Raw genomic sequence first — 15,072 nt, forward strand, 5'->3', positions numbered from 1 at the left:
GCACTTTTTTCCTCCATGTTATTGATGCCTTCAGTCCTTGTCCCTGATCATGAACCTCAATTGTTGGTTGTCAAAATTTGTGCAGACAACATTAAAATATTGATTGTTAATAATTAACTTCTTCTTTGGAACAGGCAGGGAGTTTGACCAAACAGAATTCGTCAGCTGGAGGTAACTTGTCATTTTCCTTTTCGAGTAATGAGTCCAGGATTTCATCTTGGCTACAGTCTTCTGAAGACATGGAAAAATGCTCAAGAGGTAATGATATTTGAAGGAAGTTGAAAATAGCCTAATATTTCCCCTAGTCTTTCTTGACTTCTTCAAGGAACTGATGTATTTCAGTACATTTGCTTTTATATACAAACATCACCTTCAGTAGCAAGATTTGAACTTTCTTAAGCTGGGTATTCAAAAAAGGGAAGCATCCAAAAGCTAGTCATTTATAAAGCACTAAGTCTTCGTACTTCAAAGTCATCTTCTGCTTTCATGCTTTCCTAAGAGCATGAAGATCTTCCTCACGTTGGTAGTGTCTGTGTAATACTCATTTGGTAAAGTTCTACATACAAGTGAACTTCAGCTCTAATATAGAAAAGCCTCATCGCTAGCTCTGAATGTACAATTCAGTCTTGATGCCTATGGCACTGTTACCCTCACCATGAGGAGCTCTGACTAGTCCCAATCTTCAGTAATTATCACATTATTCTCATTTTTCTGCAACCAACTAGGATAAAACATTATCATTATACACACTATATAGATGCATTTCAATATTTTGAATTTGAACTTTAAGATAGAAGGATAGAAGCTTTTTATCCAGTCATCTAATAACGTGCTTTTAGTCAATGAATAACTTAAGCTAGTTACAATCAAAATAAGACTAACCTACAAAGAAAAAAACTTTCAGTGTGTCTGTTACTTTATGGCAACTGAAAATATTCTCTTGTTCAAAACAGACCTCTCCAACTGTCACACATATTTACTGGAAATGAACCAGCTGTTACAGAGCATGGATGTTCTTCACAGGACATATTCAGCGCCTGCTATAAATGCTATGCAGGTTTGTTTAAAAAACAAAACCAAAAACGTTTTCCCTTGCAATTCCAAAAAACAACCCCAAATCCTAAAGGATCAAGGTATTTTTTCTTAGCTCTGTTAGTTTTATGGCAATCTGTATTATTTTTGGTTTGTGTGTTGTTAAAAGGTTGGACCTTTTGAAAGCCCAAAGAAGGAAAAGAGAACACACAGGAGGTGGCGATCCAGAGTTGTTGGGAAAGAGGCTAAAGGAATGTTACAGGTAACCAGTCCTTTCAGTGCCTGTCTTTCTCCAGATCGTAGTTATTGATCACTTCTTAGTGTGACCAATTTAGGAAATATGAATCCTTTCCAAGTAGTATCCTGTGCTAGCTGATTTTAAGTAGTAATATATCAGACAAAACACAAATGTGTTGTCATTGATAGCTGCAATAGGATCGGTGCTGTTACCTTCAGGAGACCGGCCATGGGTTTTACCCAGGTTTTCAATCTGCTTCCAATTTGAGGGGTTGTGGTGCTGTGTTGTTTTTTATCAGTACAGATTTTTGCAAATCCTCCAGATAGTTCTGTACACATTTGCATCCAGAGGCCATTAGATATTTATAAGTGGGGAAAAACAGTATAGCATATGCTGCAGTTCTCAGTGGGCTTGTTTCTTGGAGTTTTGCCAAATCTCCAGTTATGTTATCTTGGGCAAAGTTATATCTATGGTTTCATTTGCCAGGTGTCATCCATTCCAAGCCTATTGGTAACTGACAGTAGTTTTTCCATTTTTGGTGTCTTCAACATGTAACCCAGGTGGGTACAATAAAACAAAATTTTCTTTACAGTTTGTAAAAACATCACAAATGGCTGTTCTCCTTACAGGTGCCTTCAGTATTTTCTGCCCCTATGAGACTGCATGCTTCCAATCCAAACTTATCTACAATAGATTTTGTAGAGGAGAAAAATTACTCCGATGGCTCTGAAACACCATCAGAATTTACTAAAATGCAGGAGGACTTATTTCACATTGCACACAAAGGTAATTAAATTGTCTTTCGTATGTGATTTTATATCATCACAATTTAAATAATGATGTGACTTCTGAGAATGCTTCCTGTTTAATGTTTAGAAAAAGCAGAAAATGCCCTCCCTTGCTTTAATTTCCTTGAGGAATTGCAAATGTTGAGATCTTGAGTCATTCAAAAAAACTGGCTTAATCATCATATTTTAATATTTTTTTTATATTTAATAAAGGACTGTCCTTTGTTTTATGTGCTCAAAATCTAGATTGTATTTTTTTTACAAAAGGTAAAAATCCTAAAATAATTTGCTATAAACACAACAGCAGATTATACTCTTTTGTGTTTGCATGCATATGTGTGTCTATGAGCACATATATGTTTGTACATTCGGTGTGCTTCGCTGTATTTCAGAGTTAACATTTGTTGGTGATGCAAGGGTTGCTATGGTAGTAACCTATTTTTAGTGAATACAGAAGAGTAAAATCATGTAAAGCAGCCAGAGGGGCAGCTTGACGAGAAATGTCTCTTCTTTCAAAATCATTTTTCATTAGCAGTGCTTTGCTCTATCACCCTCGCACCAGAAACATTTTTATTGTTTAAATGATCTTGGTGAGGAGGCACTTAAGCATTTATATCTGAAAGACTTTTGGAAGTACTGGCTTTGTCCCCTTTTGCACGAGATAATGGTTGATGTTATCAATAAGCATTCTTCGCTTGTTTTTCCCCTCTGGTGCTGATGTGTCTTGATTCCATTATGTAAGAAAGGTATATAAGTAGTAAACTTTATAAAGTCAATTATAGTCAAAACAGATGTACGCTTCCCAAAAGAGAAAAGAAGTGGGGGTGGGACGCAGTTGGAAAAGTTGCTATTAAGCAGAGCAAAGAAATCACCTACTCGGGATCATCTTACCTGAAATGTCCATGTTGGAAATTTTGGTTAGATTGACCCATGCATTTGAGGGGACAATTGATTTTGTACTATTTAATACAGTATCGTTTTATTAAGAGTACAAAGAATTTTTTTCCAAAGTTGCTTTATACCACACCACTTCCAAAAAAGGGTAGTGAAGAAAACTATTGCTTTAGCTTTTGATACAAATTAAATAAAATGCAACATTAGTCCTTTAGTATGTAATAGTTCTTGAAAATTTAACTTGGAGTACAACTTATTAAATGACATTTAAGGTCACCAAAGATTCTGGTCATGTCATCCGCATACAAAAGGCTAACAAAATAGATCATGGTGGATACATCTTCCTCCCCACCCCCTGTGATACTGATAAAGATTTCTTCAAATAGGTTAAAGTATGAAAATTAGCTTTGGTAATGGTTTGCAGTGTTGAAATATACCTGAAGAATATTTTCTTAGAAGAGTAAATTAGATTACAACAAATAGCCGATGAAGTGATGATGGTTACTCTGAATAACTTGGAGTGGGTTATTAGAAGAAAGAGGTATCAGAGATTTCTTGTTCTTTGCCCTTTCCATGCATCCATGCTCAGGTTTTGTATCTCCATTTCCCTGTAAATGTATACATTTTTGCATTGGCAGTTCTCATGGCTGTATTACAAGGCTTTATTAGGCCCTCAGAAATCCTCTAATTCTCCAGTTAGATGAATGTTGAAATCCTACATAAATAAATATCACTCAAATAAATTTTTACTCCTTGTGGTTAAAGAAAAGATTAAATGTCTGAAAAGTAAAAAAATAAGAAAAGTGCATTTCCCCTTTAAAAATCTAGTGATTTTAAAATTGCATGATCTGTTGTCTGATTTAAATGTTTCAGGCTGGTGATACTGGCTCAGGAAGGAGTAGAAGTGGCAGCATAAGATGCACAACGTTTAGGATCTGACCCTTTGATTTTGAGTCACTAAATCATCTAACAAGCTGAAATTTCTTTATCCCGGAAAGAGATAACAAAACTCAACAGCACAGTTGACTTGCTTGTGGGGAACTACTAACCCTATAGCCGTTTTTTGGATTTTTTTTTTTTTCTATTTCATTTTTTTCTTCCCTCTTTTCTTCTTCCCCACTGGAATTCTTAAAGGAATGTGGAATAGAGTCATGACCATCTGAAGATTCAAGCTAATTGGGGAACAAAAGCAAGTGAAGAGCAGATGTGGTTAGTTAGCTTTGTTGCCATCTGTCACAAATAATCAGAGTAATTTTGACTGTGGCTAATATAGTCAACACAGTAGCATTCACTGTAAACATTTCTCCTACTAAAAAATCTACCCTATAACCTTGATTAATATTACTTGTTTTTAGTAACCCACCCTGGATCTCTCAACCTAAATTCTTGTTTCCGTCACCATAAATGATGTTTCTTTGAACTTTTACGTAATTGGTATGTATGCAATTGGTAGCTGTTTTTAACTGTCACTTTTTATGAAATGGTTCTAGTTTACTTCACCTTGAGGTCAGCTTTCAGCACCATATCTACAGAGAGAGAAAAGCTGAAGCAGATGCTGGAGCATGATGCATCCTCATCTCCATCTGCACAAATAGTGGGCTTGAAGAATGCCTTAACATCTGTAAGTGACATGCTGAAGTTCAGCAAGCTTTTTTGTAATCAGATACTACTTTAAAATCTTATAGTAGTTAATTTTGGTTTCTTTAGTGTCTGTTCTGTGCTAGAATTTGCAGTATTGAATCATAGTAAGTTATTATATATGGTGTTTTTCAAAGACTCTTTCCTAAACGTTAAAGGTATTGTGAAATCACTGAAGTTTGGTAGATTGATTTAGGTATATAGTATAATCTGTATCATTTGATGTTAAGAATCAGAGGGCTGCTCTGTGACGACGTCTACTGTGTCTTGAAACATACAGTGTTTAATCACTTGGTTCTGGTAGGTTGCGGGTTTCCTTTTCCTTTTCTTTTCCTAAACAGCACTCAAGTATTCACTGTATGACTTGGCATAAAATAAAGGTGAGAGTGGCTGAAAGCACTCAGCTGTCCCTTCTACTGCATTAGAGCTTCACTGTGCTGCACCAAAACACTGCAAAGCAAATTCAAGTACAACTTGTTTATATTGAGTTCCAACCTTAATTATCTGTTAGTCGTCTAAAAGCAGCAATGGAGGTGTTAGGGCAGAGTTCTAAATGAGAAAGGATTGTGCTTTTAAAAAAGGTGGGGGTTTTGGTTGGTGTGCTTTTTGTAATTGGTTGAGACCAGAACTTTCAGATTAGTCATGCTTGAAAGTGTCAACCAAACAGTGATCTGATTTCAGAGCAATGAGTGGGGCCATTATTACCATGGTCTTAAAATGTCAGTGTTTGCAAATTCCTAATCAGAGGCAGGGGAGACTCTCTGGCATTGATAAATGTGATATAGATAATCTGAGAATTATTTCAGTATGAAAACTTCCCTTTGCTTTACAAAAGCTGCATAAGGTTATAGTTTTTTAAGTGTATAACATGCCTTTAGAGGCTGTGATGTCTTCATAGTATTTAGAGAAAGCCCAATCCTGTTGCATAATAACTATACTCGTTCACTTGCACTTCTTTGGTTTTGGTTTTCAGATGTTCCACTTTTGACATTTGAATAGGTGACTTTTGTTTTCCCAGTGTTATTTACCTACCATTTTATATCAAAAAATCCATTTTAAGATTTCTGAACACAGTGGACACTCAGCGTGATTTTTTTTTTTTCTGAGCAATGAAATTCTGTTGTCCATCTTCATCCTCTAAATGTTTTTTGAACGTCGTGCTTTTAGGTCTTATCTGATACTTAAACAGCCTTTTGTAGCCCATTCAGAAGTCATCTGTGAACGTTGGCAGTTTCAGCAGAGGTTTACACATGTGAGAGCTATTCTTAGCCTGTAGATCTGTAAAGCCATGATGCCAACAGAAATTTTCTCACCCTGTACAGCAGAGATCCTGTAGGACAAAGGAATAAGCTTCCTTTGACGGCATGTGGAAACACAGATACGATAAACTTGACCTATGTCTCAGACTTCCTTGCAAGAGTCCTGTGTTGATGATTTTTATTTAATGTTTGTTGTTGTTCATTTCAGTTTGTTTTCTGTACATGAGGAACAAAAAATCAGCCTCAGAGGTTGAAAGCTATCAAACATAAGTCCATTTTGATCTCATCAGCCTGGCAGGGGTAGAAAAGTGAACAGATTTAAAGTGGATAAAACACTACAAAATTAGCATCTCTGCCTCTCCTTCTCCCTCATTAAGGTAGTATCCTTGACCTACACACAGTCTATGATAAGCAAATATAGAATGGGGAAAAGTACAATATTTTTATTTTGTAAGACAATAAGACAATAGAAAGAAGAAAACACTTTGTAGCAAACAATGAAAATTGGAAAATGCTATTACAGGAAAGCTGTGTAAATTCTTTTTTGCACTTATTTGATGTTATGGGGATAGCACAATGCTGACCACTTGAACGCTTGACTCAGAAGTGCTGTATGCCTGTGTGGTGAATTCAGACCACACATATGTAAAGTCAGAAGTTATATTCTCCCCTTTATCATCAGTTTGAGCTTACTGTCTTTCCTGCCCTCAAGACTATTTCCAACAAAAATTGCTCTCAAAATCAGAAGCATTTGTAGGACAAAGCAGATGTGTAAACAGCAGGGTTCTCCACATCCTAGTATTGATTCAGATCACTAAAATGGGCGGTAAGTCTTCAGTATTGTTCCAAAATTAGTAACCCAATCTTTCTTTTCAGAGATATTTTCATTGCAGGCAGGGTTGCATTCTCTTCCTACAAGTCTACTCTAACTGACATCTGTCCATCAGAAGTGCCCAGCATGAATAAATAACATGTAACGAACATGAGTTTGCAGCAGAGGCTTTTTATTCTGATCATTGCCATTATAAGCTGATAGGACACAAATTATACCTGTACCTGTCTGAATTTAAGGCTTATTTCTCTATCAGTGGAAGGCAAAGGGAACTGTCAGTATACCAGGCGATGGGAAAATCAAATGTTTTTGGATGTGGCAAGAGTAAGAATTAATGTTGAGAGAGGCTAGGTTGGAGATAGGTGTGAAAGAAGGGAGCTTGAAAAGAAAAAAGATGCAGAAAATTTATTTATAACTGATTAAATCAGCTTGCAAAACCTGGTAACTTGAAATATCCTTGTCATTTCTGGCCTTTTTTCTCCATTTCTGTGTCTTTTCCCTCACACTGAACAAAAATAGTTTTAACTTGAGAGATAATGAACAAGGTTTGAAGCATTTATAATAAATGATTTGCTGAACCAGTAAAAAAATCACGTGATAGTGGTGTTTTATACTGCACTTTAAATACTCTTCACCCCTTTTTACACAATAAAGCCACGTTCAAGATAGTTGAGAGAACTTCATATCCCCAATATTTTTGTTAAATATTCCAGGCAATAGCACAAAACACAGATCTTAAAGACCGGTTACGCAGAATACATGCCGAATCTATGATCCTTGATTCAGCATCTAATGCAAAATCAAGTCCAGATTTGGTGAAGGTGGGTATGGACTTCCTCCTTCAGTGATGTCTGTTCCTCAAGCCCCTACATCTACAGTGCTGTATAGCTGCATCTTGTCTTGTTCTTCATGTATTCCCTATGGTGTGTTGTGTTAGTAAAACGAGTCTGCTTTCGTGGTTATGAGTAATTTCTGATGATGTGTTGTGTTCAAAGACTTTCCTTGTGAGCAGTTTTCCTGAGCATACTTCCATTGCTTTTTTGCTACTGGTTCCTGGTGGTCTCCCTTGCCTCCTGCCCGCTTCCCGTTCAGCATGAACAGAGCTCCCGCCTTGTTGCCCTCATGCTACTGTTTCTCTCCCCCGTATTCCCTTGTTAACTTTAAAGTTCTGTAGTTCTTTCTGTTGCCTGTCAAAATACTGTTGGCTCGGAACGCTGGCTACCAGTGTGGCTCGTGTAAGGTTTAGAACAACTGTCAGACATTTCCATGAAAGGATCAAAGCATTGAGACATACAAGAGCCCGTTCAGCCATTTCGCTTTCTTTGAAGCCAGGGAGTCTTCTACATGTCCAGTTAGCCATTTTGAGACATACTGATGTTCATTTTTTTGGCTTGCTGCAGAATGCATGTGACTATGGTGTATTTATAGGTCATAGGATATAGGTGTTAATGGTGCTAGTGAGGGAAGCAAGAACTGTGTTACTTCTGATAGATTTTTCTAAGTTTCAATTCATACAGAAACTTCTGCTGTCCTTGTAGTATAAATCTTTCATTAGAACTTGAGTGGATGTAATGCTGGCGTTTTGTGTAACTTATTATTTCCTTTTATTTTTATTAACGGTGTAGTCATTCTGTCTGTTCACTTCTGGTTTAGGTCTGTTTTAGTAGAGCTGTGTTTTGGTCATATTTAGCTGTTTTTTTTTTTTTTCTTTAAAGTAGTTGATCATTCTAATGCCTTTTGCTTTTAATCCCATGAGACACTTAGACTGCTATCCAGACAAGCATTAATGCATGGTTTTTTAATTTTAGGTCTTTATTTTCATATTCAGTGGTCCTTGCAATGACGATGGATTATTTCTGAAACTTGTCCTATGCACTATATACACACACATGCGCACATGACAAAAAGAGCTTTCAACAGGTCCTTTAGAGGTTTCACTCAGAAATTCCTTCTGGCGTGGTTTGGGATGGAACTTAAGAATGAAATCTTTTATACTGGAGGGGTTTTGTTTTAGGTTTGTCCGAGGTCTGTGCTGCTGTGAGGAAGACAGGGCCACTGCACAAAACTTGGCTCTAAATGTTGCATCAGGTGCTATGATAGACATGTCAAAATTGAAGCGGTATCTCAAGCCTTTGCATAAGGTAAAAGTTTAGTTTGTCTATTGGGCAGTTAATGTTGTAGTTTATCATGCCAGAGCGGGAACGTGAAAGACGACAACCTGAAACTCTCATGTGATAAATATAAAAACCTGCTGTTCTTTTATGAGCCCTTCCTGCTCACTTGCCTTCTCAGATTCAAAATAGTATTCAAAAGAATCCCAGTAGCAATGCTCATGTGCGTAAGATTTTTCTTTTACTTGTAGGCTAGTGTAACTGCCTTCCCACAGAAGAGACAATGTTGAGGCTTCCTCTTTTCTTGCTGCTGTGTCAGAACTATTTTTACTTTTTTAAAAAAAAAGTCTTTTGTATGATAACAGTTTGGTTTGTTACCATGTCACCATTATCGGCACATACTGAATAACTTTCCATACTGTAGTAAAATCTACCAGCAGAAAAGCTTTGAAAGAAGATATGTCAGTTTGATTATAGGCTTGTCGGATTATTCATTATGGTATTCTGAAAGTAAAACACTACAATTCCTGCAAAATCATGATAGGGCAGTCATGGTTACAAGTTACTAAAGCATCTCACACAGAAAAGCTTGAGAGCAGCTAATACCCTCCTTTGGGTGAGCTAGCCCTTTTCCTTAGCATTGGTGGAGTTGTAAGAGAAAACAATAGTGCACAATGTTCTCCAACTTTTTTACTGCATCCACAGAATGAAGCAAGTCTCACTGGTCACCCCACCTTTGCTAGGCCACCTTTTGGAACTCTGCATATGCCAACGATCTGTAGAGCTTCCGTGGGAGGAGTTACGGAGATCTCCATGGCAGTCAAATGTGCCTGCAGCAGCAAAAGCAGTATCACTTATGTGGCTTCAATAATATGTTGGTTTTGGTTAACACGGACCTATCTCAGGTGTGGATATGAAAGAAAGCTTCCCAAAGCACAGCATAGAAAAATACCTAGTGAAGAAAGAGAGCTAGAAAGCATTGCTATTATATAGAAAGCAACTTTGCCCCTCTGAATTTTGTATGCCACTGCACCACAGGCTTTGCATTAAACAAGGCTTGGGGGGAAAAGACTAATTTGTTTGCTAAGATGAGAAGGGAATGTGAATCTAGGATGTAATATAAAGAGATGGGAGTTTTGCTCTTTTGGGGGCTTTTTGATGATACACTTGTGTATATCTGGCTAAATCATGCAAATATCAAAGCGCTTTTTTTTTTTTTTGAGGAAAAAGTACATGCAGTGCCATAACTGATTCACTGAATATGCATTGCTTTTTTTTTTTTCCCCTTCTTTTTTCTTCTTCTCTTTGCTCTGCTTTACTTTTGGTTTTAAATCCCTCTTTGAAATACATGCTACCTTTCACTAAATAGGAGAGGAGCATGTGCAATCTTCTCCCAGTGTTTTACAGCCCTTCAAGTTATGGGACTGTGGTATTGCATGCATGAATGCTATTTGTGGTACTTCTCATCTCAGAACTTTTTGTTTCTTTCAAACAGGAAAATTCAAGAGAAGAAAGCAGAGGTCTGGTTCACCAGGTCTCCAATGAAAGCAGACTGTCTATAGCTGACTCCCTCACAGAATTTTTTGATGCACAGGAAGTCCTACTGTCTGCTAGCTCTTCAGAAAATGAGGTCTGAGCATTAAGATTGAAATCATTATGATGTAGTTTCTTACCTGATACTTGACATGCAGTCTTTCTGAGTCATCTCGCACATCAGATGACTGCCAGAAAATTAAAATTGTCAAAACATTTAGAAATTATTACGCTGCGTGTATTTATTTGTTGTCATTGTCTCTGTGAAATGTAACAATTATTATGGAGAAGTCTTACACACACATTGAGGAAATGGCAGTTAGGTAGCTAGTATATAGATACTGTGTATATTGTCTGCCTTGAGTCATTATACAGGTGCTTAAGAAATTGTATCATAGAAATATATATTTATACCCGTCCTTGCGATACCTGTAGGTACCTTGGGGCTGATGTCATGCATACTGAAACTTAATAGCTCGTTTTGTCACCTCTCTCTGACTCCATAAAAACCTTGCCTTTTTATATGAGGAAAGCCTTCTTAGCTGTGGGGCCACAAAAATGAAGCATGTCTCCACTAAGAGAACAGTTATTTTAATGAGTGATGTATCTTGCTTATTTCCCCACACCACACTCAGGTATCGGATGATGACTCATATGTAAGTGATATCAGTGATAATGTCTCAGAAGATAACCTAAGCAATGACATGGAGAACGAAAGACAAACTTTAGGTAAGTTCAGTGTTTTATTATACCATGTTTTGAGAATTTTCTATGTTTCTTTTTGTTTGGGTTTTTTTTTTTCTTCTCTTACTAGACAGAATTTGCTATTACATGTTTTGAGATGTGAACAGCCTGTGTTTTTTTTTTCTTCCAGCCTCAGATTTGTTTAGAATGGCACATTCTGGCTAATCTGATTAACAGGGCTTGGGCACTGCTGATTAAGCAGGATGGTGGTTCTGTATCAGCAGAGAAACACCTATTTTTTGGGCTTCTTTTGTGTAACTCCCACTCCTTTTCAGTTCCTTTCATGGCCACAGGATTTTTCAAAGTAGCAAGGCCTAGCGGCTTTCTTTATTCCAAAAAGTAGTTTTCTTCTTGTCACTCTGTTTTTTTCAGTCTGCACTTTAACAACAGCATTCAGAGTTCTGTTGTTTTGAGCAGAACTCAGTGTTTAAACATGAGAATAATTACACACTGGCAGGCCTGGTGTATGTCCATAAGGATTTCTTTTTTGCATGTTTTCATCATGATAGTCTTGCTTGCACATATGCTTATTTAACAGTCTTGCTAATTAGAGACAGAATCAAAAAAGATGGAGAAGTCATAACAAACTAACTGGCTTTGTGCCTTCAACTCTTTTCAGCTAACCACAATGTTTTTTCCACTCTATCAATGTATATTTATCTTAAAAAGTGCAGAACAGTGTTTTCTTACTAGCAGCTGTTTCCTGATCATCTCCAAGGACGAGTGGATTCCTATGAACTCGGGTAGTTTGATATGCCTGGACATCTGTTGTATTCTGTAGCTGCGTAAAAATGAAGATTTTTTTTTTTTTTTTGAAAGATAGGAAAGAATGCAGATTGATTTATCTCATGATCTGGACCTTAGAAAACTGTACCAGTGTGGCTGTTCCTCTTTTTGTAACAAAGACTATCCCTGAAGCTCTTCTGTATTAGCAGCACCTCCACATGCTTCTCTGGTACCTGCTATTTCTGTGCTTTGGGCAGCCTGCCACTACCATTAATAGCAAACTGGATGTCTTTTTCCTACAGGGCTTTAGCTGAACCATAAATTGTGGGATTATGATAAAATCCTCTGGCCACTGTAATGTAGAAGGTCAGACCAGATGATGATAATGGTTGAGTCTGGCCTTAAAAGTCATTGAGTCTAGCTGGAGGTCAGATGTCTTAATCTCCTTCAGTATTGTTGCTGGCCACTTGTCATATCTCTCTCAAACCAGAACTGCATAGTTTTTTTTTTTTCATGGGGGGTGGGCAAACTTCACTGTATAGAAAAATTGGTATCTGGATATCTTAGTTGTTTCTCTACTCAGTTTTGTCACCTGTTTACCCCAGTTAATGGGCTGGTCCAGAATACGTAGTTCAGTCAATTAGTATTCTGCTTTTAATCAGAAGCTGTCAAAGGACATAGCCAAATCCCATTTCAGAGAGCTCTTTTGAACAAGGATCATTTTTTAGCATTTACCTCCTTCCTCTCCAGATACCCCCTCATTCCTGAGGTATCTACAGGAACATCCTTCTTTTTGGCCTCTTCTGATATTAAATAAATTATTCCAAGAGGGGAGTATAGGAGCCAACCTCTTAACTCTTAACAGTGTAATTGTTTCTGGTAGATTTTTTTGATTCATAGTGCCCGTGCCATTTTTATGCAAAGAGAGAGGCAGTAGACTGCAAATAGTTCACCCGTCCTTGGTACAGTAACTTCATCATATGAGATAGCAGGACTTCCAGTTTGTGGGTGTCAGGAAATATCGGAACTTCTTCCTCAAAACTTTGAGGCTGCTGATTACACTTGAAACTGCACATCTGAGGCACAGGCTAGCATACATGGCAGTGATGGAGAAGTTAGCCCATGTGGTTATCTGTACTTTGTCAGTGTTGGAAGCACTGCTGACATCATGCTTATGTCAGTGGACCAGCAGAGGAAATACTGGTTGAAATTGTCCATTAAAGGGCAGTGATTCTTTGGGTATGTGCAGCACAGGAAAGATGTGCTGCTCAGTGCTGGTTTAATTCCTCCAAGACAAAGCTGTGTGATGAAAGACAAGTGAAGACAGGGGTTGACAGAGTGAGGCTATACCTGAATGTCTCCAAATGGTAACTGATTCCAGGGCAGGAGCTTCCTAGGTGCTTCTAGGGACCCAGATAAAGATAAAATATGTTCTTGTAGTGGCAACCATATTCCTCTCTGAAACGAGACTGATATACAGCTATGCAATGTAATCACTTCAGACTAGTGCCTGTTGCAGAAGCTTGTAGCTGTATTTTAATCGTGCCACAAATCATTTCGTGGCACACTTAAAACTATTTATCCTGTTCCAATTGCTTTGACATAGCAACACAGGCCTCAGATACTCGTGTTAAGGACCCTTGACATGAGTCCTTTTTTTTATCTTCAGCAAACCTATAGCTCCACAGTTGCTTGAGCTTTTCCACCATTAAAACAGGCTGTTTTTCCACCAGCGTATGGGTGTATCTAAAAGCTAACATCATTAAAATTTTTTAAATGCTAAGCACTATGGGGAGCACTGTGGAAAAGCCTGCATGTAAATTTCTGGTACAGTAAATTTCCTTGGTAGGAGTATTCAAAAAAGTAGGAAAAGATAGGTAGGAGTTGTTTTTATGCTTGGATCTGTAAGTTACATCTTGCTTTCTGAGAAATGTCAACTTAATTGAAGCTCTGTCAAGGAGGGAGGTTTTGTGTCCCTTAAACACCTCCTTTGTAACACTCTGTTACAAATAAAATACTTGTAATATTCACTCTTTCAAATTCAGTGGGAATCCTGAGCCTTTCTTATAGCCTTCAGGGGGAAGGATGTAGTTTTTTTATGCATCTTTTGTACCTGGCATTTACCTCAGTTAACATACAGAAATTAAAATCTTGTTTTAATGTTCTCATTTTTATAGTAGGCTATCTTCAAACCGCAAGTGAAACACTTAAATGAACTGTGAGGGTGGAAGGAGGTTTTGACAGAAAAAAGATGGTCACATTTTAATGCATGTTTGCAAAGGGGATGAAACTAAGTAAGCAGTGAATTGACTTGTTCTGCCACTTCCTTCCTTTTCAGACTGTATTTCTGAAAGTGGAATCGGATGCAATTCTAAACGGAGAACATGTTTGCCAGCTCCGTGTCCTAATACAAGTAACATCAGCCTATGGAATATCCTGAGAAATAACATAGGAAAGGATCTCTCCAAAGTGGCCATGCCTGTTGAATTAAATGAGCCACTTAACACCCTTCAGCGTCTCTGCGAGGAGCTGGAGTACAGTGAACTACTAGATAAAGCAGCGCATACACCTGACCCATTCGAACGGATGGTAAATACGTTACTCCAAATACTTAGTAGCACTCAATATAATTAGAATAAGGATAAAAACAATCTGCCAAAGAAATGAAGATACTCTGTTCCATTTTTCTTTTTCTCCCAGCTGAGAGAGGCAGACGTGTGACTGTATATACTTACATAGCCACTGTTTTTGACTCTTCTGCATAATTTCTGTTGCTTTGTCAGGAAATGTCTCTCCCCAAGTACCTTGCTGTCTTGCAAGGTCAAACAAAGAAATAGTTTAGTTCTGTTTTGCAGCTTTTACTCTGTGAGATTAGAAATTTGCAGCAAAAAGGCAGGGTTGAACTAGTAAACTTCCCTCTTGAGCATGAAAGCTACAATACATCTTTTTTTAAGGATGTCTAATTTGGTAACACATTTGCACATAGAAGGTGCTGGATCTTCCAGCCCTACATTACTGTGATATCCTTATATTAACTAAATGAGCTCCATTTGTTTTATTAACTGGTTTTGTGAAGTTTTGGGGTCGATCCAAAATGTTCAGAATCTCAAAACCAGGCAGTATGAATGTATGTTGGGTACAATAATGGTGTCATCTTCTGCCAGTGTGGAGCCCTGAATTCAGCATTTGGCAAAAGAACAAGAGAAAAATGCCTTTCGGTTGTTCCGCTTCCAGGTGCACAAGAGCTACTTAATATGTAAGCCCATAAATAAAGGAT

The 15,072-nt window shown here is 37.6% G+C and overlaps 1 protein-coding gene across 3 annotated transcripts in view; it reads left to right on the forward strand.

The window, feature by feature from the left end:
• Positions 1-15,072, forward strand: part of OSBPL3 (oxysterol binding protein-like 3) — a 43,857-nt gene that overhangs the window by 14,921 nt on the left and 13,864 nt on the right. The window contains exons 6-14 of one of the 3 annotated variants that reach the window (XM_009879535.1): positions 135-258; positions 954-1,057; positions 1,202-1,294; positions 1,900-2,056; positions 4,443-4,573; positions 7,395-7,502; positions 10,288-10,422; positions 10,961-11,054; positions 14,134-14,384. In XM_009879535.1, the coding sequence (XP_009877837.1) occupies positions 135-258; positions 954-1,057; positions 1,202-1,294; positions 1,900-2,056; positions 4,443-4,573; positions 7,395-7,502; positions 10,288-10,422; positions 10,961-11,054; positions 14,134-14,384 (1,197 nt within the window). The remainder of the gene's footprint in view (positions 1-134; positions 259-953; positions 1,058-1,201; positions 1,295-1,899; positions 2,057-4,442; positions 4,574-7,394; positions 7,503-10,287; positions 10,423-10,960; positions 11,055-14,133; positions 14,385-15,072) is intronic. The other 2 variants (XM_009879537.1, XM_009879536.1) reach the window with 2 other exon arrangements.

The sequence above is a fragment of the Charadrius vociferus genome, unplaced genomic scaffold (assembly GCF_000708025.1).
Source record: "Charadrius vociferus isolate BGI_N301 unplaced genomic scaffold, ASM70802v2 scaffold262, whole genome shotgun sequence".
Lineage (NCBI taxonomy): Eukaryota > Metazoa > Chordata > Aves > Charadriiformes > Charadriidae > Charadrius > Charadrius vociferus.